General features: G+C 36.4%; 1 protein-coding gene and 1 pseudogene across 5 annotated transcripts in view; one reads left to right on the top strand and one right to left on the bottom strand.

Annotated features, from left to right (window-relative positions):
* Positions 1 to 5,198, bottom strand: part of TRPC7 (transient receptor potential cation channel subfamily C member 7) — a 139,828-nt gene extending 134,630 nt beyond the window's left edge. For 4 of the 5 annotated variants that reach the window (XM_043465435.1, XM_043465437.1, XM_043465438.1 and 1 more), the window contains exon 1: positions 4,907 to 5,198. In XM_043465435.1, coding sequence (XP_043321370.1) covers positions 4,907 to 4,908 — 2 coding nt within the window. In that variant the 5' untranslated portion in view covers positions 4,909 to 5,198. The remainder of the gene's footprint in view (positions 1 to 4,906) is intronic. The other variant, XM_043465436.1, reaches the window with a different exon arrangement.
* Positions 5,199 to 23,969: 18,771 nt separating this feature from the next.
* On the top strand, positions 23,970 to 24,616 carry LOC122439211 (annotated as a pseudogene).
* The last annotated feature ends 504 nt before the right edge of the window (positions 24,617 to 25,120 follow it).

The raw sequence follows: 25,120 nt of genomic DNA, 5'->3' as shown, positions 1-25,120 counted from the left end.
AGTGGGACAGGCTACTCCATGAGATTGCTCTTAACATAAGGTTTTCATAGCAGACCCTGGAGCTCCGTGAATTGATTCTCATATTGATGGAGGCCTTTTAACCTCATTGGGAGTCCTTATTAGCTCCAACTTATGGTCTTTTAAAACATTTGTTTTATTTTTTTTCCTGCTTTATTAAGGTATAATTGATAAAACTGTAAGGTATTTAAAGTATACTTTGAGGTGATTTGGTATACATGTTTTGGTTAGAACATTTACATTCTATTCTCAGCAAATTTCGATTATATAATACAGTGTTATCAGCTATAGTTACCATGTTTTTATATTAGATATTCAGACCTTTTTCATCTTGTAACTGAAGTTTGTAACCATTTGTGTGTGTGTGTGCCTGCGTGTTCAGTCATGTCTGACTATTTGTGACCCTTTGGATTGTAGCCCACGAACATCCTCTGTCCATGGGATTTTTCAGGCAAGAATACTGGAGTAGATTGCTATTTTCTTCTCCAGAGGATCTTCCCAACCTAGGGACTGAACCTGCATCTGCTGTGGCTCCTATATAGGCAAATTCTTTACCCACTGAGCCATCAGGGAAGCCCTTTTACCAACCTCATTTCCCCCATTTAAGCATTTATATAACTCTGAAAATATTTAGCCACTGGATCCTTGCCATTTAATCTTGACCTTATAGATAATCAAGCTTTGGCCATATTTTTCACATGGGTTGGAAAGAATCCACAAAAGATGGTATGTCAGAAAGATAAAGTCATTTGATCCACAATAGCTTGTGGCCAAAGCTCACACTCATGAATCAGATGTGTTGCTCTGCTGGACTCAGAATCTTGTCAACTGAGCAAAATGATTCTCTTTAAAATGCAGTTAGCATTTGATTGCCCTTTCTTTAATATTTTTCTTAAAAATGAACTTTGAAAGCAAATGTCTTTTTATTGGCATATATTATTGAGATAACAAGTGATCAAATTCATCAAACACCTCAATTAAGATACTGTGTATCTTTTTCATTTTCCATAAATGCATACTTTGACATTTGATGTCATTGAGAAGGAGGATTTCAGTGGAAACAAAACCATATTTGAAAAGAGGACTGATTATTAAACTCCCTCTTGATCCCTTGGTTGCTATTTTTATCAAGCTACTCTTACAGATGCCTCAGCCAATCTGAAGGAAGCCAGATGTCAGTGATCCATAAAAAGTATGAATTCCACACCCTAAGTCCCACTGCAAAAGAGCATGACCACAGAGCCTTTTGGAGACAAGGACTGTGGTTAATTACTGATGAAGCAAAGGCCATACTTAATCAAAATGTCTTTTTAGAGATTTTTGTAGATTGCTACATGCACCATAGGTCTTTATAAAAATTATCCAAGCCTGAAAACAATTCAGTCTGTAACATTACACAATTAAACGTAGCACCAAACAATATCCTGGAGTCAGGTCATTCATCCAGGAAAACCTGGCTCTGGTCTGTGCATCCTCTCAAGTGTACATATTGTGAGTTTTACTTCAAAGCAACAGTGATGAAATAGTCAAGTGATTTCAAGTTTTCTCCTAAACCTCAGTTCTCTTACCAATAGAAAAGAAGTATTAAAATCTTAACTTATATGGGCCTCAAGATGAAAGTCATGATGAAAAATGTGATTCAGATGCCCTGGATACTATAAAGCCTTATACAAATGTCCATCAAAATAATGATGAGCACTTTATATATCAGTACGCTTAAGTAAATGATTATATTGGCTTACGTTTTACTCTACACTAATATGTAAAGCTTAACTATTTTTCTAAATGACTATAAAATAGCTCGACTTAACATACATTATACATTTGCTGTGTGCCAGACATGGTGCTAACTTTAAATTCACACCAATCATATGATAAGGTTGACTATTTTCCTTAATGACTAATTGTAATGATTAACACCTACTACACATTAATGACATTGCAGGCACCATATTGAGAACTTCACATGAATTATTGCTTTAAATCCTCATAAACTATCTGATATACTTGCTATTGTCCTTCCCATTTAACAGAAGATAAAGTGAAGCTCAGGTAAAATAACCACTTTTGCCTACACAACTTGTGACATGAGGCTATGTAACTTGTGAGTGTAGACTCTTGTTAAGAGTCTAATCTGTCTGATTTCAAAGCATGTGCTTTTAGCTGATATGTCACTGCCATCCGTCTTACTCCTGCTTTTTTTTTATCCTGTTTCCTTAGACTGTAGAATTTCCCACTAGAGTGCAGGACCCATGAGGGCAGGGGAATTACTTGTTTATATGGTATATGTACCTGGCACCCAGTACCCCTCATGCTTGATATATGATGCATGGTCAAATACCTTAATTCTTAAATTCTTGAATTTGGGTTGGTTATTAAGGAAGATCAATAAAACAGAGGTGTTAATGTTTACTAGTATCCTCTTCCTTGTAAATACAGGAGCTACATAATCCTTTAACTACTATTTCTCATTTGTAACTGACAGCTTTTAAAATAAAGTATAAGTTCCAAAGGAAAACTGGTTTCCAGTTAGCTCCACTATAAATAATGACCCAGAAGTTGAAAGGTGAGACTGCTAGTATCAGAGGGTATATTAAGTCTTGTGGGTAACTGAGGCATTCCCACATCTTCAAAATAGTCCTAAAACTTTTAATTTATTTCCAAAAGCATGCAGTTTGTTTATAAGTATCATCTTCTTTATTTTATTAAAGTTGAAGTGAGGTAGTATATATAAATTACAGTGCTTAGTAATAATTGCATAATATTAACATTTTAGTTTAATACAGTTATAATAATTTTGGATCCAAAACATGCAAATTCCTACCTAAGCTAGTGAAAATAATTTGTAAAACACATATATTTTGAATAAAAAAGATATTCACTATTTACTCCATGAATGTATATTCATGAATGAATAAATAATGAATATCTTTTTTATTCACAAAAGAATGAATTCATATACCTTGCAATTCAGGTCCTATAGGAAAAAAGCAAAGTATCCTTATACTACTCAGTAGTGTACAAAGTACAAAGTGAAAGTCGCTCAGTTGTGTCCAACTCTTTGCGACCTCATGGACTATACAGTCCATAGAATTCTCCAGGCCAGAATACTGGGTGGGTAAGCTTTCCCTCCTCCAGGGGATCTTCTCAACCCAGGGATCGAACCCAGGTCTCCCACATTGCAGGTGGATTCTTTACCAGCTGAACTATCATTACAATACATTATATTGAGATATACTTTTTAAACACTTAAGCTAATGTGGGATTTTTTTTTCTCCCATTGCATCTTGGAGTGAAAACATTATCCAGTGTTCTTGAATGTTAGTAAATGATTTTATCAGCAGTTTTCACCAAATAACGTCATTTAGAAAAGCAGTTATTCTCAATATTTTCAAACTACCTTATACATTAGCCGTGCAAGTATAACTAGTGCTTTGTGTATGCTTCTTTGATTTTTCTTTTTATTTCCTTATTGGTCTACTAGGAATTAGGGAGTTGTGAAATAGCTATCTCATTGTGTATCGCACCAAGTAGAGCTGAAACAATAGGTTCTAATAGTTATGTACTTTTTTTCTTCCAAAGATTTGTCTTGGAATAAAATAGATATGTATATAACCTTTTAATTGTTTATTGACCTCTGTGACGAAAGAGTCTAAAATAAACATCTAGTACCACAAAATTAAGAAGCAGCCCTTAAATCATGAAATGCAAAGCTGAGAAAAGTAACATGCTGAATATTCATCTTGGAGTGGGCAGTGTTGATTGCTTTTCCTAAGCAAGAAATCCTCTCATCCAGGATACCATGCATGTGTAATTAGTCTCAATGAGGCTTCACATAGTTTTGAATTTTTTCTGGGTTAATTACTGCTTAAAGGAGTTAGTTAGTTTATATGCCCCTAAGCATAGGAACAAGAGTATTTAGAAATAATTTTTTTTAAACTTCTAATCATGGCATAGAACCTTGGTAAATTGTTAAATAATTGAATCAGTGCATTGTTTAAAAGATCATAGAGGGTTTGAATCATATCCATAGTGAATATTCTGGATTTAATGTGAATTCATTCATAAATCTGATGTGTGCTTCGGAAATAGGACCCACCAGCAGGTGGCATTCTGAGGCAAAAATTCACTGAGTGCCACCAGACAGGGTCAATCATTATTGCCTCTTTCAAATCTACCCTAAATCCATTAAGCCTTTAAATCACAATTAATGGCAGTAGCATCCTGGTTATGTCTACTCAATCATACTTAAGTGAATTTATTATTCGACTTCAGACTTAAAGAGGGAGATGCTGAGTTCCACAGTTTCAAAGCTTGTGTCAAAGCCCTGCCAGATTACATCTCTTTTATTAAAAGCATATTTGTTATATTTAGATGGATGTCAAAAGCACACATTTTCAACAAAAAAAGGGAATAATACTAATCTCCTTCTTCTCACCTATAGTTCTTTAATAGTGGCAGCTTATTAGAATGTATCTTCTTTCTCCTCTTACCCCTGTATTTATATTAAGATAACCACAACCACCAAAAAATATCAAATTAAAAAACTGTCAGTAGTGAAGTAGGAGGAGATGAGACAACACACATACTCTCTTCTGGGAATAAAACTGTACTCTAGCATAAAGAGACTGGGATGCCAGGATGAGTTGCCTATTTCTAAAAGGCTTTGTAAACTTAGACTTTCAATGAAAAGTAAAAAAAACAACAACAACTCTACTAACCTAGCAAATAATAAAGACTGTAAATCCAGATTTACATCTAAAACCACAAGCAATGCACAAGAGGGAGCGGGCTAATAAATAAAAGTTTAATTCCATATTTCAGCGAGAAAACAACCTCTACTGGAAAAATCATTCCTCTACTGGAAAGAATCATCATAGCTGCTTACATTGAGGGTGAAATACGCAGGCTTGTCCCTTCTCTAGATGACCGGAATCCGGTGTTGAGTCGCGGGAATCTGGCTCCCCATGGGTGGTAGCCGAATAGATGCCGCTCTCCGTGGTGCTGAAGTATGAAGCTGGTCGAGTGAGTGAAGTTGTGAGGATGTGAAAGCGCACTCCTCTGTCCTTTGTGTTGCAATAGTAAAAACTCGCCTTCCGTGGCAGACCCGCTTTACTGTTCTTTTTCTAGTCTGGGGGAAATTTCCCAGGGAACATGACGGAGAAGGATCCGTGTGTGAGACAGGCATGCGGTGTGGTGATGGGTTGTTACAGTCCCCACCCCCTCTCCCAATAGCTTTGAAAGGGAGGTAGCAACTCTGCCTTCCTACCACAGCTCCTTAGGATTTCTGCGTGCCCCCACTCAAGCTCCAGAGCAGTGCATAACACACTCACACACACACACACACACACGCACACACACACCCCTCTCAATTATATAAGGTAGCAGATTCTGGCTCCTGAAGCAGAATATTCATCTGTTAAATGAAAAATGAGGAATGAACTGGTTTTCTACCTGTTGTGTCTATGTGTGTTTACAGAGGGAAGGAGTTGAAAAGAAAACTAAAACTAGAGGAACCTTAAGAATAACAGAATTAGTTGAATAAGCTTTAAGGTCACACTCCACTTTGTCTTCTGTGAGCAGTGCATTCTCTAACTTTAACCTTTTGCTTCATGATCTTTCAGCATTGTCTAGTATCAGAAAGAGGTCAGTGATGTAGATCAAGTCTGATGCTAGTAAAAATGCTTAAAAAGGGTTAGCTTTCATTTGTAGCTTTCCACTTTTTGAAGGGAAATTCCTAATGCAAAACCCATTTCCCCACAGTCCCCACTGTCACCAGTTGCTGTGTTAACAAATGATCTATGATTCTTAAACACTAAGGTATTTTGATGGCCTCATTGGGGAGAAACCTCCTTAACTGAAATATTACCTGTGTAAAAGAAATACCAGGATTAGTCCCAGGATCTACCTGGGTCACTGAACAATAAATCAGAGTACTTATTCTTTGAAACCAACTCATGGTTGACAACTAACAGTCTAAATACTTAGGATTAAAGTGTTGGCTTTAATATATTTTGCACAATGTCATTCTAGGTTTATATGCAAATCAGTTACATTGGTTCATTAATGTGCTACTAGCTTTTTCTCTGCATATAACATGGTATGTGGGAAAAGACCCTGGAATTTTGATTCACTTATTAACTGTGTGACTTTCAGCATAATATTTAACCTCACTGAATCTCAGTCTTCTCATTTGTAAATGGTGGGTGAAAATGGGTAACAATGCTTTTTTTTTCCAAATGTGTGCATTTAAGAGATGCATAGTAAGTTTGAATGTTCTTCCTCCCTCCTTGTTCCAGAGAAGTTAAAGTAATGATCTAGTTAAAACTCTAAAAAGCTTGACAAGAAACTAATTTGATTCCTATAAGCCTCTTCACAAACTCTTCCTTGTTAATGATTGTGGTTTATTGAATGAAATACTATTTTAAAAAGAAATTTCCTCAACATTAAGATTTTATCTTTAAAAATTTTACGGTCTTGAAGGACAAGGGAATTTTATTTTTAATTAAAATCAGCAACAAATACATTTAATTCATTTTGAATAAAGTGTTAATGAATTAAGAGCTATTTAGTATTACACTGAAGTGTAGGGAAAAAATATGTGAAGCCAACAAAAGTGTCTTACACAACCCCAGAGTTAGATTAGCTGTGACACTGATAATATCTCTTTGATTGGGCTCCTCATCATCATGATTAGTGAAGCAATACAGAATGAAATAGTCTTAATTTTAGAATATTTTTTCAAGACTACTAGTTTTTGGCTTTTAGTAGATAATGATAGAGATGAATTCTTATTATATTCTGTTTTTAATAAATAACCAAGAGAAATTCTGACATGAACTGTGTTGTTTCCACTCATGATGAGTTCATAAAAGAACAAACTGTATTTTAAGAAATGTGCCAATAACAATACAACAGCCATATATATGGAGGAAATGAGCTAATTATTTTATAGATAAATAAATTGAAGATAGGTCAGAATCAGCTCTTCAAAAGTGATAGGATCAGATGATGTTGTATGAAGAATTCAGCCTTCAGTATCCACATTATTTGGGAGTTTTTATCACTTCTGGAGGATATTATACACAACATTTGGTTCAATGGGTAAATACTTGTAATCTGAAAAAAGTTACATACATACCAGAGTATTCCAATATGTAAAATGCAGAAATAATTAGATTCTTACTATCCACAGCAAAAGTTCAGAAGATGATAGATTTCTGAACAACATCTTGAACTTTGATTTTTCTTAGGCTCATATTAGACTACATAGCACTCCTTGTCAAACTTGTGTTTCAGTTCCAGGTATTCTATTCCCCAATGTGTCACTTAGTTTTATCACCTATAAAATGAAGTAATAACAGCCCCTCACTGAGTTACAATGAAGATAAAATGAGAGATCTCACATAAAGTGCTTATAGCATTGCCTGGCAGAGAGTCAGAGCTCAGCCTATGTCACCTTTCATTATTTAAAAAAAAATTTTTTTTGAGTTATAATTAACATACAATATTATAGTAGTTTCAGCTGTACAACATAGTGATTTGGTATTTTTATATAAAAGGTCACCACAGTAAGTCCAGTTACCATTCATCACCATACAAACCTGATAAATTGTTCTTGACTGTTTTCCTTGTGCTGTGCATTATATCCCTGTGACTTACTTTATAGCTAGAAGTTTGTATCTCTCAATCCTCTTCACCCATTCCACCCATTCCTCTATCCCCATCCTCTCTGACAATCAGCAGTTTGTATCTATGAGTCTGTTTCTGTTTTGTCTGTTTTGTTTTGTTTTGAATTCCACATAAGGGAAATCATATGGTATTTGTCTTTCTTTCTGACTTACTTCACCTAATAACTTGTTGGTCTCTTCATGTTGTTGCAAATGGTAAGTTTGCATTCTTTTTTATGGCTGAGTAAATACTCAACATATATATATATATAGACACACACACACATATATGTCATCTTCATTTATTGATGACAGAATACTTTCATATTCTTGACTATTGTAAATAGTGCTACAGTGAACATAGGAGTAGTGTTTTTCTTTGGATAAATTCTCAGAAGTGGACTTGCTGAACCATATGGTAGTTCATTTTTAGTTGTTTTTTTTTTTTTTAAGGAAACTCTCTACTGCTTTCCATAATGACTGCACTAGCTTACATTGTGACCAACAGTGCATGACATCCTCACTAAAATTTGATGTTTCTTATCTTTTCGATAGTATCTATCCTAGAAGGTATGAGGTGATTTTTATTTGCATTTCCCTGATGACTAGTGATGTTGAGCATCCTTTCCATTTAGTAGGTTGCCTTTTCATTTTGTTGGTGGTTTCTTTCACTCTGTAGAAGTTTTTTGGTTTGATGTACTTCTATCTGTTTATTTTTAGTTTTGCTGCCCTTGTCTGAGGAGACATATCCAAAAAATACTACTAAGATTGATGCCAAAGAGGTTATTGCCTGTGTTTTATTCTAGCAGTTTTATGGTTTCAGGTGTTATTTTCAAGTTATTAATCTATTTTGAGTTCACTTTTGTATATGGTGTAAGAAAGTGGTAGTTTCATTAATTTGGAAATTACTGCCCAGTTTTCCAACACCATTTATTGGAAAGACTGTCTTTTCCCCATTGCATATTATTGCCTCTGTTGTGGACTAATTGAACATTTGAGCATGAGTTTATTTCTGGAGTCTCTATTCTATTCCATTGATCTTTGTATCTGTTTTTGTGCTATGTTATACTCTTTTGGTTACTGTGACTTTGTAGTATAATTTCAAGTCTAGGAGTGTAATACTTTCTCAGATTGCTGTGGCTATTTGGAGTCTTTTGTGGTTCCATACAAATTTTGGGATTATTTGTTCTAGTTCTGTGAAAAACACCATTGCTATTTTGATAGAGATTGTATTGTTATCTGTAGCTTGCTTTGGGTAGTATGGGCATTTTAATGATATTGATTCTTCCAATGCATGAATATGGTATATTTTTCAATTTATTTGTGTTAGTTTCAGTTTCCTTCCTCAGTGTCTTATAGTTTTCAGAGAAAAGGTCTTTCGCCTCCTTGGTTAACTTTATTCCTAGGAACTTTATTCTTTTTGATATAATTGTAAATGGGATTGTTTTCTTCATTTCTCTTTCTGATAGTTCATTATTAGTTTGTAGAAATGCAACAAATTTTTATATATTTTGTATCCTGCAACTTTACTGAATTTATTTATTAGTTCTTATAGTGTTTTCCTAGAGTCTTTGGAGGTTTCTATATACAGTATTGTGTTATCTGAAATGACAATTTTACTTCTTCCTTTCCAATTTGGATGACTTTTATCTCTTTTGTTTTGCCTAACTGCTGTGGCTAGGACTTCCAAAACTTTGTTAAATAGAAGTAGTAAAAGTGGGCATCCTTATTTTGTTCCTGAACTTAGGGGAAAAGTTTTCAGCTTTTCACCATTGAATATGATGTTAGTTGTGAGTTTGCCATATATTGCCTTTGTTATGTTGAGGTATTTCCCTCTATACCCACTTTGTTGGGTTTTTATCATACACAAATGTTGAATTTTGTCAAGTGCTTTTTCTGCATTTGTTGAGATGAGCATATAATTTTTATTCTTTGTTAATGTGGTATGTTATGTTGATTGGTTTATGGATGTTAAGCCATCCTTAAAGCCCTAGAATGAATTCCACTTAGTCATAGTTTATAATTATTTTTATGTAGTTTTGAATTTGGTATGCTAATATTTTTGACAGTTGTTGCATTTATGTTCATCAGGTATATAGGCCTATAATTTTCTTTTTTGTTGTTGTTGTTGTCTTTATCTGGTTTTGTTATTGGGGTAATGTTGATCTCTTGAGATGAATTTGGAGGTCTTCCTCCTTCTCCAGTTTTTTTTGGGGGAATAACTTGAGAAAGAGAGGTATTAACTCTGGTATAAATGATTGGTATATTCACCTGTGGAGCTGTCTGGAGGGATTTTTTGTGAGTTTTTTTTTATTACTGATTCAATTTTGTTGCTAGTAATTCATCTATTCAGAATTTCCATTTCTTCATGGAAAATTATGTATTTCTAGAAATTTATATGTTTCATCTAGGTTGTATAATTTGTTGGCATATAATCATTCATAATGTCCTCATGTGATTTTTTTTTTTGTATTTTTGTGATGTCAGTTGTAATTTCTCTTCTTTCATTTCTGATATAATTTATTTAGTCTCTCTTAATTATTTTTAAAAAGGATTAATTAATTCAATGATTTGGCTGAACTGGGTCTTAATTGCACCTTGTGGGATCTAGTTCCCTGACCATGGCTTGAAGGCTACCTGAGTCCCTATTCTGTCTCTTAATTCTTAGTAAGTCTGGCTTATGATTTGTCGATTTTGTTTATCTTTTCAAAGAATCAACTCTTACTTTCATTAATCTTTTCTGTTGTTTTTTAGTCTCAATGCCATTTATTTCTGCTTTGATCTTTATTATTTCTTTCCTTGTACTAACTTTCATTTTTGCTTGTTCTTTTCTAATTTTTTTTTAAAAACATACAGTTATATTGTTTATGTGAGTGTTTTCTTATTTCTTAAGGTAAACTTTTACCACTGTGAACTTCCCTCATAGAACTGCTTTCCCTGCATACTATAGATTTTGGAAAATTGTATTTTCATTTGTCTCAAAGTATTTTCTTGATTTCCTCTTTGATTTCTTCATTGATCCATTGACTGTTCAATAATGTGTTGTTCAGTCTCCACATTTGTGTTTTTTCTAGTTTTCTTCTTGTAGTTGATTTCTAGTTTCATGCTGCTATAGACTAAAAATATGCTTGATGTAATCTCACTCTTCTTAAATTTATTGAGAATCATTTTGTGGCTTATCATGTGATGTTTCATGATGAAACTTCCATGTGCACTTGAAAAAAATGTGTGTCCTGCTGCTTTATGATGAATGTTCTACATGTGTCTATTAAGTTCATCTGATCTAATGTGTCATCTAAAGCCAGTGTTTCCTTGTTGATTTTCTGTCTGAATGATCTGTTCAGTGATGTAAGAGGGATATTAAAGTTCCCTACAATTATTATATTGCTATCTTTCTCCTTGTATTTCAATTAATATTTGTTTTATATATTTAGATGCTTTTCCTCTGGGCTCATAAGTGTTTACAGATGTTATATCCTCTTGTTGGATTGACCTCTATATCATTATGTAATGCCCTTCTTTGTCTTTTGTTACAGTCTTTGTTTTAAAGTCTATTTTGTCTGATATGAGTATTTCTAGTTTTCTTTTCTATTTACATAGGGTATCTTTTTTTGTCCCTCTACTTTTAGTCTCTTTGTTTTTATATCTGAAGTGTCTCTTGTAGGTGGTATGTAGATGGGTCTTACTTTTTTATTCGTTCAGCTACTCTCTGTCTTTTATTGGAGGAGTTAACCATTTATTATGATAATTAAATAACATTTGGAGTTATTGATAGGTAAGCTCTTACTGCAATTTTGTTAACTGTTTTCTGGTTGATTTTGTCATTCTTCTTTGTTCCTATCTTCTCCTGATTTTTTCCTTTGTTGTCTGATGGATTCTTTAGTGCTGTGTTTGGATGCCTTTCTCTTTATTTTTTGTGTACCCGTTATAAATTTTTGGTTTGTGTTTCATATCTATAGACTTGTATATATTGCTATTTTAAACTGATAGTAACTTAAATTTTAAGGCATTGTAAAAGCAGTACATTTTTACTTCCTTCTCTTTATGTTTTTGATGTAATATTTTACATCTTTTTATTTTGAATATCCTTTAATTGCTTGTTGTAGCTAGAATTGATTTTTCTACTTTTGTGTTTTTACCTTTAATCTAACTTTTTAAGTGGTGGATCCATGCCTTTTCTATATATTTGCTTTTACCAGTGAGGTTTTCTCTTATATATATTCTTATTTCTAATTGTGGCCTTTTATTTTCCACTCGAAGAAGACCTTTTAGCATTTCTTGTAATGCTGGTTTAGTGGTGATGAACTGATACAATGTGGGACTTCCTTGTTAGGGTGCTTGATCAAGGGGAACTGAAATAAAAATTGGGTAGTAGAGAGTTTATTGACTCTTTAATTATAGAATTTAACATTCTGGCGAGGATCCAGGAGATGGTATGAAGTACCTGCCAGGCCGGTCCCTGGAAACATGGAAAAAGCAGTGGCTCACAATACCCAAAGGTGAAATGAGAATTTCCAGGGCAGAGGATGGAGAAGGGAGATAAACAGCTTGTAGATGTGGCAATGCTGGAATTACTGTTTCCATAGAAGGCTCATGATGATTAAGTTCATGGGACCTTAGGTTAGGTTAGGGTTAGGGAGAAATATCAATAACCTCAGATATGCAGATGACACCACCCTTATGGCAGAAAGCGAAGAAGAACTAAAGAGCCTCTTGATGAAAATGAAAGAGGAGAGTGAAAAAGTTGGCCTAAAACTCAACATTCAGAAAGCTAAGATCATGGCATCCAGTCCTATCACTTCATGGCAAATAGATGGGGAAACCATGGAAACAGTGACAAACTTTGTTTTTTTGGACTCCAAAATCACTGCAGATGATGACTGTAGCTGTGAAATTAAAAGATGCTTACTCCTTGGAAGAAAAGCTATGACCAACCTACACAGCATATTAAAAAGCAGAGACATTACTTTGCCAACAAAGGTCCGTCTAGTCAAAGCTATTTTTTTTCCAATATTCATATATGGATGTGAGAATTGGACTATAAAGAAAGCCGAGTGCCAAAGAATTGATGCTTTTGAACTGTGGTGTTGGAGAAACTCTTGAGAGTCCCTTGGACTGCAAGGAGATCCAACCAGTCCATCCTAAAGGAAATCAGTCCTGAATATTCATTGGAAGGACTGATGTTGAAGCTGAAACTCCAGTACTTTGACCACCTGATGCAAAGAACTGACTCATCTGAAAAGACCCTGATGCTGGGAAAGATTGAGGGCAGGAGGAGAAGGGGACGACAGAGGATGAGATGGTTGGATGGCATCACTAACTGGATGGACATGAATTTGAGTAAACTCTGGGAGTTGACAATGGACAGGGAGGCCTGGCGTGCTGTAGTCCATGGGGTCACAGAGAGTCAGATATGACTGAGCGACTGAACTGAACTGAACTGACCTAGGGCACACATCTTATACTAAGAGCATAAGAAATGCTTTTTTAAGGAGAGCTCCAGTATTACTAAAATTTTCAGCGTGGTTCTTCTCTGTAGGTCAGGGTTAATAGTTGTTGTTTAGTCACCAAGTCATGTCTGACTCTTTGCGAGCCCATGGACTACAGTGTGCCAGGCTTCCCTCTCTTTCACCATTTCCTGGAGTTCCCTCAAACTCATATCCATTGAGTCAGTGATGGCATCTATCCATCTCATCCTCTGTCATACCCTTCTCCTCTGCCTTCAATCTTTTCCAGCTTCAGGGTCTTTGCCAATGAGTCAGCTTATTGCATCAGGTAATCAGAGTATTGGAGCTTCAGCATCAGTCCTTCTAGTGAATATTCAGAGTTGATTTCCTTTAGGTTTGACTGGTTTGATCTCCTTGCTATCCAAGAAACTCTCAAGAGTCTTCCCTAGCACCACAGTTCAAAAGCAGTAGGATAGTTACTATAGAACTTGGCTCAGTAGCAGTGGTCTTAATAGATCCCTGAAACAAGAGTTAGGTTTACTTAAACATCCTAAGCCAGACTGTTGTAATATTGTAATGACCAGCAAAACTGGATTGTCAGTCAAGAGTATAACCTATAGAATTTTAGAAATTTTAATAGGAAACAGTATCTATAAAGAACAAAATAAATGGGTAGCTAACTGAGATACTATTCAGTTTGTGCCTATAGAAAAATCAAGAAAGGATGACTGGTAGGCTGAGAGTCTGTTACTTTAATAAAAAGTCATGATCCTAAAAGTATAGTACTTAATGAAAGAAGCCAATCTGGAAAGTCTATATATCATATAATTCTAATGATACGATGTTCTTGGAAAGGCAAAGCTATTTTGACAGTAAAAAAATCAGTGGTTGCCAGGGGTTAGCAGGGAGGGAGAGATGAATAGCCAGAGTACAGAAGATTTTTAGGGCAGTAAAACTATTCTTCATAATACTATAATGATGGATACTTGTCATTATACATTTGTCAAAACCCGTAGAATATACGACACTAAAAGTGAACCCTAATGTAAGCTGTAGACTTTGAGTGATAATGATGTGCCAGTGTAGGTTCATCAGTTGTAATAAATATACCACTCATTTTGGGCATGATGATTGTTGGGAACGTGGTACATGTGAAGGGACAGGGGATATATGGGAACACTCTGTACTTACTGCTCAGTTTTACTATGAACTGCTAAAACTGCTTTGAAAAATATAATCTTTTTTTTTTTTTTTTTAAGTCATGATCTTGCCTAGTTCCTGGACCTGATCCCATTTTTAAACCTGGAAACCACCGATTAAAAAAGTGGGAAAGAACACCTAGGATCTTTATGATAATAATTTCTCTAGTCCTTCCCCAAAGGATCCTATGGTCATTTACTTGAACAGCTTTGCACTAGGAAAAAGAGAAAGGGGAATGTCCAGGCATTTTGAGATGCAGAGTCTGAGTTGACTTTAGAACCCAGGGCTCCAAAGCCTCGTTGTGGCCCACTTGTTAGAATGGTGGTGTGCAATGACTAGCTGATAAGTGGAGTGCTGTCCAGCATAGAGCTTAAAGGAGATCCAGTGTGTCCATGAATCTACCTGATGGCCAGTTCTCTGGTCCTGGAATATTAAGTGAGTTTGGCATACTTGGCAGATGTAACCTCTTCATTGGGTTCTAGTTATGTGGGGTAAGAACTGTCACGGTGGGGAAGATCAAGTGAAAGGCTGTTGAGGCTATCCCTCATACCTCCTACACAGTAACGTAAAAAAGCAATAGGGCATCCTGGAGAAGAAAAATAGTGGGGATTAATAGCACTCCTTAGGATTTAAAAAATACAGAGGTATATCTCCCAAGATACTTGCATTTAATTGGTCAGCCTAGCACCTGCAGAAACCCACGGTCTGAGGGTGATAACCTGTAGATTACTGCAGGTTCAAGCATATAATAATCCCAATCATAGCCACTGTACTAGATATGGTATCTTTATTGGTGTAGATTAATAGGCCTCAAATACATTGTCAGTGTTTTGGAAAATATATTGTTTTCTATTCCAAATCATGAGAGAGGATCAGATATTTACATTGGATGAGACAACAGTATATGTCAGGTTTTGCTTAAGGATTTATATTAACTTTCCTGCTCTTTATAACAACATAGAACAAAGTAATCTGGACTGCCTAAGCATACTGAAGACCATTATATTGATTTATTGGGTTGGTGATATTATATTTACTGGGCTAGATGAGCCACAGGTGGTCAGCACATTGGAGGTCCTGGTAAGACACATCTACTCCAGAAAGTTGAAGATGAAAACTTGAAGATTTATGGGTTTTCCTTGTTTATAATATGTTTAGGGGTCCAGGAATCAAGAGCATCTGATACATCTTATACATCCCTTCTCAAGTAAAACAAGTTACTATGCCTTATAATCTTCTATCCAAAGAAAGAAGCACATTGACTTCTAAACCTCTTTGGATTCTGGAGGCAGCAAATTCTGTTTCAGAGGATTCTGCTATAACCTATACTCCAGGATGGATAAAATATTGACAGCTTTGAGTACATCCCAGAGCAGGAAAAAAAACTCTACAGTAGGACCAGGTTGCAGCGCAAGTCGCCCTGCTCTTGGGGCACACACTCTAGCAGTCCAGATATGATTAGGGATTATAGTTGATGGGGAAGGATGTCATATATAGGTTTGTGTTAAACCCCAGTGAGACAATCATAATGTAAGCCTTTGGGGTTCTGGAGCATGGCCTTGCCATTTCCAGTGGAAATTTTTGTACCATTTGAAAAACAACTTCTGGCTTGCTACTGGGTCCTGGCAGAGATGGGTCATTTGACCAAACTAATTGACTATATGTCTCGAACTGCCCATCATGTTGTTGTTCAGTCACTAAGTTGAGTCTGGCTCTTTGAGACCCCATGAACTGAAGCATGCAAGGCTTCCCTGTCCTTCACTATCTCTTGGAGTTTGCTTAAACTCAGGTCCATTGCATTGGTGGTGCTGTCGAACCATCTCATCCTCTGCCACCCTCTTCTCCTTTTGTCTTCAATCTTTCCCAGCATCAGGATCTTTTACAATGAGTCATCTCTTCTAATGTTGGACCCTACCATATCCATAAGTCAGAAAGTCAGATGAGTCCTGGAACAATTCATTGAAAACTGAAAGTGGTGTATCTAGGGTTGAGTAATATCAGGACCAGAAGATACAAGCAAAATACATGAGCATGATGTAGCTCAGATCCCCATGACACCAGTGATCCTTAGCTCATATACTCAGCTGTGTCTGACTCTCTGTGATTCTGTGGACTGTAGCCCACCAGGCTCCTCTGCCCATGGAATTTTCCAGTCAAGAATACTGGAACGGGTTGCCATTTTCTTCTCCAGGGGTTCTTCCTCACACAGGGATTGAACCCATGTTCTTGCATCTCCTGCATTGACAGGCAGATTCTTTACCCACTGAGTCACTGGGGAAAGCCAGCAACAGAGAACAGCCATTAATCAAGAAGACTAACTATACTATCGCTGGCAGATTGTCTTCATTGAACTCATTTTATTCTGGTAGGATTAATGGTTCATTTCCACATCTCACAGGAATGGACATATATTTAGGTATGAGTTTGCCTTTCTTATTCATTGGGCCTCAGCCAGCACTATTGTCCAAGGGCTTATAGAGGGTTTGACTGAGTTTGAGTAACCTCCGGGAGTTGGTGATGGACAGGGAGGCCTGGCGTGCTGCAGTCCACGGGGTTGCAAAGAGTCGGACACGACTGAGCAACTGAACTGAACTGGTTCACTGGCATGGGAATCCTGTGTAGTGTAACCTCAGACCAAGGGACTCCCTTTTTAGCAAAGAAGGTTCATGATTGGGTCTGTGACCATGAAATTCACGGGCCATGTCATTACTCATAAACTGCTAGCCCGAAACATCACCGGAAGCTCAGAGGGAATGCCCTACAGGAGTAGATGCCATCTTTTACAATGCTTTGAACCAATGACCCTTATATGGTGTTATGTCCCCAGTAGGAAGACTCCACGAACACAGGAATCAGGGTTTGAAACAGTCGTGACTTCACGTATCACCACTCTCAATGACCTGCTGAGAGTCATTGTGTTTCTTTTCCCTACACTTTTGGGTTCTGCTGGGTTAGAAGTCTTGCTTTCCACAAGGAGCATACTTTCTTAAGGCACACAGGAAGAGCACCAATGAATCATAAATTTTAGTTTTCACTTAGGCACTTTGAGTTTCTTGTGTTAGGCATCAAAAGCAAGAAGAAGACTCCTAATCTTGGTAGGGTAGTTGATCATTTGGAGGAGATAGGGCTGCTCTTGCACAATGGAGGTAGGGAGGAGTATGGGTGGAACAGAACTGGTCCTCATGGGCCTGTATTAGTACTCCCTTGCCTAGTTGTGACTGTAAATAGGCTGGTACGGTGACCCCAGCCAAAGAGCGTGGGGTCTTTATGGCTGAAGGTCTGAAGCATATTAACAGGTCAGCACCTAGGCAAACGGCTATTGTTGTTCAATCACTAAGTCGTATCCAACCCTTTGCCACCCTCTGGACTGCAGCACGCCAGGCTTCCCTGTCCTTCACTATCTCTCAGGGTTTGCTCAAATTCATGTCCGTTAAGTTGGTGATGCCATCCATCCTCTGTCGTCCCCTTCTCCCCCTGCTTAATAGAATCTAAAAAATTAAGTGGAAGAGGAAAATAATGAGTATCTGTTGGGACCCTGAGAACCACTTCTACTTTCGGCACTGTAGTTATCTCACTAATATCTCTCTTCTAAGATTCTTTTAAGAAGAGAGGTACACCAGACCCCTGGAGGGGCTTCTCTTCGAACCTGTGTGCAGTAGGATTTTGGAGTAGAAAAAAGGTCAGGGTGGAAACCAGCTTCCCTACTGAGGAAAGACTTGCTGCCAGCTGAAACGATTAGAATCAGCATTTAATCTCAGCTCCATCAGAGTCTGCCTTGGCTCGGAAGCCCACCTTGCCTGAGCCCCCATCCGTGTGGAGGGCAGGGGGCCCTATTTCTGACTAATTGAGGGGGGAATATACCAGCCATTGTGGGATGGCCCAGGACTGTACTGATTTCACAGAAACCTTCCAGGCTGGCCAAAATTTGATCAGGCCTGTCTTTTCCCTCTGCCCAATCCTACTTCCTTTTTCTTGTCACCAGTATTGATTACAAAGAAACATCTTGGACCCCAAATAACTATCTCTGATCTGTTTCTAGAGAACCTACAACAGATGACTTACAGGGATAAATAAACCACGAAACAAAATTAGGGACAGTTGAAAAAGAATAGGACAATAATAAAAATAGGGACATAAACTGCTTGATTTAAGCTAACATGCAGATATCTCCCTGAGTCCTATCCATAGGTTATAGACAGATTCCACGTTTTCTAGAAGCCAGAGTGAAATAAAAAGCCAAGTAACCAGGGGAAACCATGAGATCAGGTGAAGGGCAACAATTCTTCATCCAAAGAGCAGAAAACATTTTTTTTTTTTTCCTGAGAAAGGGCACCATGTAATGAAATGAACAACCTTAACAATTATAATTGTGCTGCATGGTTAACTTGATAGCGCATCACCATTTGTTAATTTATTTTAAATGGAATTACAATCAATCACATTATCCTAAGCAGGTTTATTGTTTGTCACTCATACTCCTCAGGCTCTGAATCAGTGAGCATGTATTAGTCATTGGAACCAATTATATAAGGGTGTTGGATTAAGATAGTTTCATTGGAGATGGAGTGTGCAGAACCACAATGACTGATGTTGCCTCACACACTATTGTTATTTATTTCATCCTCCTGTGCCCCAGAGTGTTTTTGCTTGAGCTGACTTGTTTACCCTTTTGATTCTCCTTCCCCAAAGTGGTGATGTTCCTCAGTGCAGTGGAGGACACTGGCAAATAGGAGATGAGAGGAAAGAAGAGAAGAGAAAGGAGAAGAAATAAGTTGCACAGTGAGGGACACAGAGAATCTTACAGCTGGAGAATTCTTTCCTGAGTAACTGAATTGCAAATCAGCAAACTGTTTGATTTTGAGCCCTTGATTTTTCTAGGATATTGAACAGAGATACATTACTGATTTTCTTACAAGAAAGTGATCTTGTCTCATTGGACTAATTCTGAGAATAAATCATTCCTTCAAAAAATCAGACTATTTCTTTCTACAGCAACTAACAGACTATCCAAACTGGGGTTCTATTTGGATTTTGCTAGATTAGGATGTATAAATAGTATAATGGGTTTGTTGAGGTATAAAATAGATTGTTAGACTCATTAAAGTTCACATTTCTAAAAGTATTACATTAAAATATAGCCCCTAGAGAAATTTTAAATGATTAAAAATATATTTGTGCCTCCTTTGAGTATCTAAACTCCTGTGTTCATTGTATCTGGCTTATAATTTTTCTTTTTAAATTCAATTTTAATTCTTTTAAAATGAAATTTAAATCTTTTTTATTCAGTTGCTTCCAGCTATTACTTTATTTATCACATTTTCTATTTCTTGGATGCTCCTTATTTCTATAGAACTATTTCTATTTTTTAAGTCTTTCTAGTTCCATGCCCACACTCTTGATTTCCTCAATCTTTTTTTGTTCAAAACACATGCAGTTTTCCCTTGGTATCTGTAAGAAATTTGTTCCAGGTCACCCATGGTTACCAAAATCCACATATGTTCAAGTCCCTTAGATAAAATGTTGAAGTATTTGCATATGATCTATGTATATCTTCCCATGTACTTTAAATCATCTCCAGATTACTTATACAATGTAAATGCTGGGTAAATAGTTGTAAGTACAATATGAGTCCTTGTAAATAGTTACCCGAATGCCACAAATTCAAATTTTGCTTTTTGGATCTTTCTGGAATTTTCTTTTGGAGTATTTCTATTCTTGGTTGTTTGAATCTGTGATTGTGGTACCAGAGGATATGAAGGGCCAATTATATGTAATAAAAATCTCGGGACTCAGATTAATTTTAGGAGAGATGGTTTGAACTAATAAGACTATATTACTGTCTGTCTTTAGACTCATAATGCCTTTACATTTATTTGCTGTTCTTACTGCTGAAATGGTAATAAATTATATGGTATCTTCTGGGAATTTACTTTAATGAAAAGATAAAGAACTCTTACATTTTTCACTGAGTATAGTGCTGGCCCTTTGCCAGCACTGTACTGCACAGAGAACTGCACAGAGCAGTTCTTGCCTCTCTGTTTTATTTTACGAGGGGTCCAAACCTGCAGGGTGCATTTCCCAGTCTCCATTTAACTGAAGTCCATCTGGGTTTGGCCAATCAGAACCATTGGTCGGAGATGGCAGGGCAGGAGTAAAGGGGTGTTTTACGCTTGTCTTCATGCTTAGGCAGCAAGGGCAGCTCTCAGAGGGCCTCAGATCTCACTGGACAGACTGCTGTGATTTCTGTTATTTGCTTGGAGGCTGTACACCCTGGGTTTCAGGAATCTTTCCTTTTCCCTTTGATATTTTAGCACAGGGCTGATGGTGGTTTCCTGTGGTTACCAATCTGTGAGCTGTTTCATTGCCCCTGTTCAACTTCTCAGCTCATCCATCACTCATAAAATAATTCTTGGATTCCCTCTGTTTTAAAAAATATGGACTTCTAAAATAAATGGTTTGGCGACAACTGAACAGTCATTTGGAAAAAAAATTTGCTTCTATCTCATACCAATTGCCGGAAAAAATTTCAAATGGATCACAGATCTAAATGTGAAAAATGAATCCATATAAAAATAGAGGAAAACAAAGATGATTTATCTCTTGATCTGGACATGAAGAAACTTTCAAACTAAAGTCCCAAATCTAGAAACAATAAAAGAAAAGATTGATAATATCCATTAATTAATAATAAACAATGAAAGAATTTTTGCATGGTAAAACACCACATGCAAAGCCAAAAGACCAATAAAAAAATCAAAAGACTATGGTCAAAGGGCTCATTCCTCTAACAAATAATTCTTAAAAATCAAGGAAAAAACCCCACAAAATGTGATATAAAGTGGACAAAATCCTCAACAGTTCACAAAAATATAAAATGGCCCTTAAATATGAGAAAATATATTCAACTTTACTCAAAATAAAATGTAAATTAGATCTTTATTGAAATGCAACTTCTCATTTATCAGAATGGTAGGATATTTCAAAATCTAGATAACATGTTTGTCAAGGCTATGGAAACTCAGATACTTTCATACATTTCTGGTGGGAATGTAAAATAATAGCAACCCTTCTCAAGGGGATTTGATGATATCTAAGAAAATTATATGTGCATTTACCTCTTGAACCAGAAATTCCAGTTTTGGAAATTTGTCCTGAAGAAGCACCTCCACAAATATGCATATGTGTAAGGTTTTCATTCAGGAACAAGTTGTAGTAGCAAAAGTCAATCTAAATGACCACTCAAAGGAGAGTGATTGAATTAAACATAGTGCTCCAGACAATGGTATATGATGTAGCTAAAGAGGAGGAATAAAGACGCTGTCTATTAATCCAGCATATAATGGAGTACATATAATAGGCTACCTGTCACATAAAAAAGAAGGGGAAATTCCTCATTCTTCCAAAATGAAATATCAACCAGGTATCAATGAAAATGGTATGTTGTTGCAGAGTGTGTTGGGATGGTGCAGAGGGTATAAGGATAAATGTACGATTTCTCTTAGTAGACCATTTTTATGTGGTTTCAACTTTGAACATGTGAAAATTGTAAATATTCAAAAATGAAATATGAAAAGGCAGACCTTACATTTGAATATAAGCATGAAATAACCTACTGTATGTCAGATTGATAATAATCATACAGAGAAAGAATTAAGTATCTTCAACACAGAGCTTTGACTGTATACCCTAGATAAAATATAACGAAGACTACCAAGAACTGGTGACATTTGCTTAGTAGCTTTGTTCTTGGTGGTGGTATTTGGTGGTATAATTCTGATATTGTATTGTGTGTATAATAGGATAGAGCAATTGAGTAAATGTATTGATGTTTTGCGGAAGAAGAGTTTTTACTTTCATAAGTGAGGACAAATAATGTAGTGTTGGATTTCAGTGAGAAGTCTCAATCTGAGCTCATTATATGATATATTATGTATTTTGATAGATAACATGGACATGTATGTACAGTTCCTGGCTCTGTTTGCTGAAAGGAATTTAAGCAAATCAGTGTTAGTAGCAATGAGTACAGTTGGCACCTAGATCTGGATTTCTAAATATCAATCACCACTAAAGTGTTTCCTAGGGAAATGGCTATTTCCAGGCCCAGAGCAGGGAATTCAAAGGTAAACCTGAAAAATCTCGTATCAAAAAACAAGTGTACAAAGACTAACAGATCCACTAAAAAGAAAAGTACAAAAGTTGGCTTGGGACAAATTACACATTAAAAAGAGCCATGGTAAGTGATTATATTGTGTTGAGTACACTGAATTCTTGAGTTTCTCATGTTGAGACAAGAGAGAGAATGAGAGAAATATAAAGAGAGAAACTAAGAGAAAAGAAAAGCTTTTTTATTTAAATAAAGGAATGCTAGTGAATAAATGTAGGTGGGATAACACTATTAGGAAATAAGCATTTTCACTCCCGTGTAATCAGTTATTTGGTATCAATTAATTATTGATTACTCAAACTAAGATGATAAGTGAATGCTGAAACTTGGGTTAGAGAGCTTGAGGAATAGGATATTTATGTGGTCTCAAAGTATATGCACAGAGATTATTTGGGGTAAAAGGAAAAGTATAATTTTATAATAGACATACCTGATGTTTCACACCTTAACCAAATAATCAAACTTGGCATCTCTAAAAATGGAATAAACTTACATCATGTGCCTCTTCAACTAATGAACTGAGACATATAAAACATTTAGGTAGTATATTTGCTAAAAACATTTAATCTAAATCTGAGGTCAGTTTTGGTAAGTTGTGTTTTTTGAGGTTTGTCCATTTCATCTAAGTGATGAAAAATTTTTTATAATATTCTCTTTTCATCCTGTTAACATTAGTAGATTTTCCTGTGATGTACTTCTTATTAATAATATTGGTAATTTGTAAAGTCCCTCTTTTTTCTTTATCACTCTTAGGAAATGCTTATCAATTTTATTTTATTTTCTCAAGTAATTTTTGATTATTAATTTTCTCTTTTAATTTTATCAATGTCTATTCATATTTATTATTTCATCCTTTCTATTGACTCTAGGTTTGACTTGTACCTTAGCTTACTGATCTGAGACCTTTCTCATTTTCTGACATAAGTATTCAAAGTTACAGATTTCCCTTTCACAGTGCTTATCTGCATCCCACAAATTTTGAGATGTTGTATACTCAATGTTATTCAGCATATTTTCCATTTTTTCTTAGAATTTTGATTTTGACCTATGGATTATTTAGATGTATTGCTTAATTTTAAGATATTAGAGACCTTTTGAAATAGGTCTTTTTGCTGTTAATTTCTAATTTAATTCCAGTGTGGTTAAAGGACATCCTGTATAAGATTTCAGTCCTGTGGCGTTTTTGAGACTTGTTTTATGGCCCCCACGTATGACTTGACTTTGGCAAATGTTCCATGTGTACTTGAAAAGAATGTATATTCTGCAGCTATTGAGAAACTTGAATCTAAAATGAGGAAGATAATAGACATATTTAGAATCTGGTTTATTCTACCAATAACTTGCCTGGAGTCTTTTCAAAAGTTAATGTTATAATAAGCAGCTAATTCACACACAAAAAAATCCAGACTTGTCTAGATTTTAAAAGACCAAAACAGAGCTCTCATGAATTCTCCCAGGAGCCACCGCTCTTCCTTTTCCAGTAAGCGGCCTGAGCTGACCCCTAAAAATGGTGTGCTATTCACTCGACCCAGAAAACCCCACAAAATCATGCAAATCAAGAGGTTCAAATCTTCGTGTTCACTTTAAGAACACTCGTGAGACTGTCCAGGCCATAAAGGGTATGCATATCCGAAAAGCCACCAAGTATCTGAAGGATGTCACTTTAAAGAAGCAATGTGTGCCGTTCCGTCGTTACAATGGTGGAGTTCGTAGGTGTGCACAGGCCAAACAGGGGGGCTGGACACAGGGTCGGTGGCCCAAAAAGAGTGCTGAATTTTTACTACACATACTCAAAAATGCAGAGTAATGCTGAACTTAAGGGCTTAGATGTAGATTCTCTGGTCATTGAGCACATCCAAGTCAACAAAGCCCCCAAGATGCGGCGCAGGACTTACAGAGCTCACGGTCAGACCAACCCCTACATGAGCTCTCCCTGCCACATTGAGATGATCCTTACTGAAAAAGAACAGATTGTTCCTAAACCAGAAGAGGAGGTTGCACAGAAGAAAAAGATATCCCAGAAGAAACTGAAGAAACAAAAACGTATGGCCCGGGAATAAGTGCTGCAGAAAATGAATGCAAATAAAAGTAAAAGTGTTGGTTGTCTTAATTAGTAAATGTATTTCAAGTGTTAACCACAAAAAATAAAATAAAATAAAATAAAAGACCAAAACAGTATCAGTTCAGTTGCTCAGTCGTGTCTGACTTTTTGCGACACCAAGGACTGCAGCACGCTAGGCTTCTCTGTTCCATCACCAACACCCGGAGCTTGTTCAAACTCGTGTCCATTGAGTCGGTGATGCCATCCAACCATCTCATCCTTTGTCGTCCCCTTCTCCTCCTGCCTTCAATCTTTCCCAGCATCAGGATCTTTTCAGATGAGTAAGTTCATTGCATCAGATGGCTAGTTTCAGCTTCAGCATCAGTCTTTCCAGTGAATATTCAGGACTGATTTCCTTTAGGATTGACTGGTTTGATCTCCTTGCAGTCCAAGGGATTCTCAAGAGTCTTCTCCAACACCACAGTTCAAAAGCATCAGTTCTTCGGCTCTCAGCTTTCTTTATGGCCAACTGTCACATCCATACATGACTACTGGAGAAACCATAGCTTTGACTAGATGG

The sequence above is a fragment of the Cervus canadensis genome, chromosome 4 (genome assembly GCF_019320065.1).
Source record: "Cervus canadensis isolate Bull #8, Minnesota chromosome 4, ASM1932006v1, whole genome shotgun sequence".
Classification (NCBI taxonomy): domain Eukaryota; kingdom Metazoa; phylum Chordata; class Mammalia; order Artiodactyla; family Cervidae; genus Cervus; species Cervus canadensis.
Note: the sequence above shows the minus strand (reverse complement) of the source record. Positions and strands in the feature narration are given on the sequence as shown.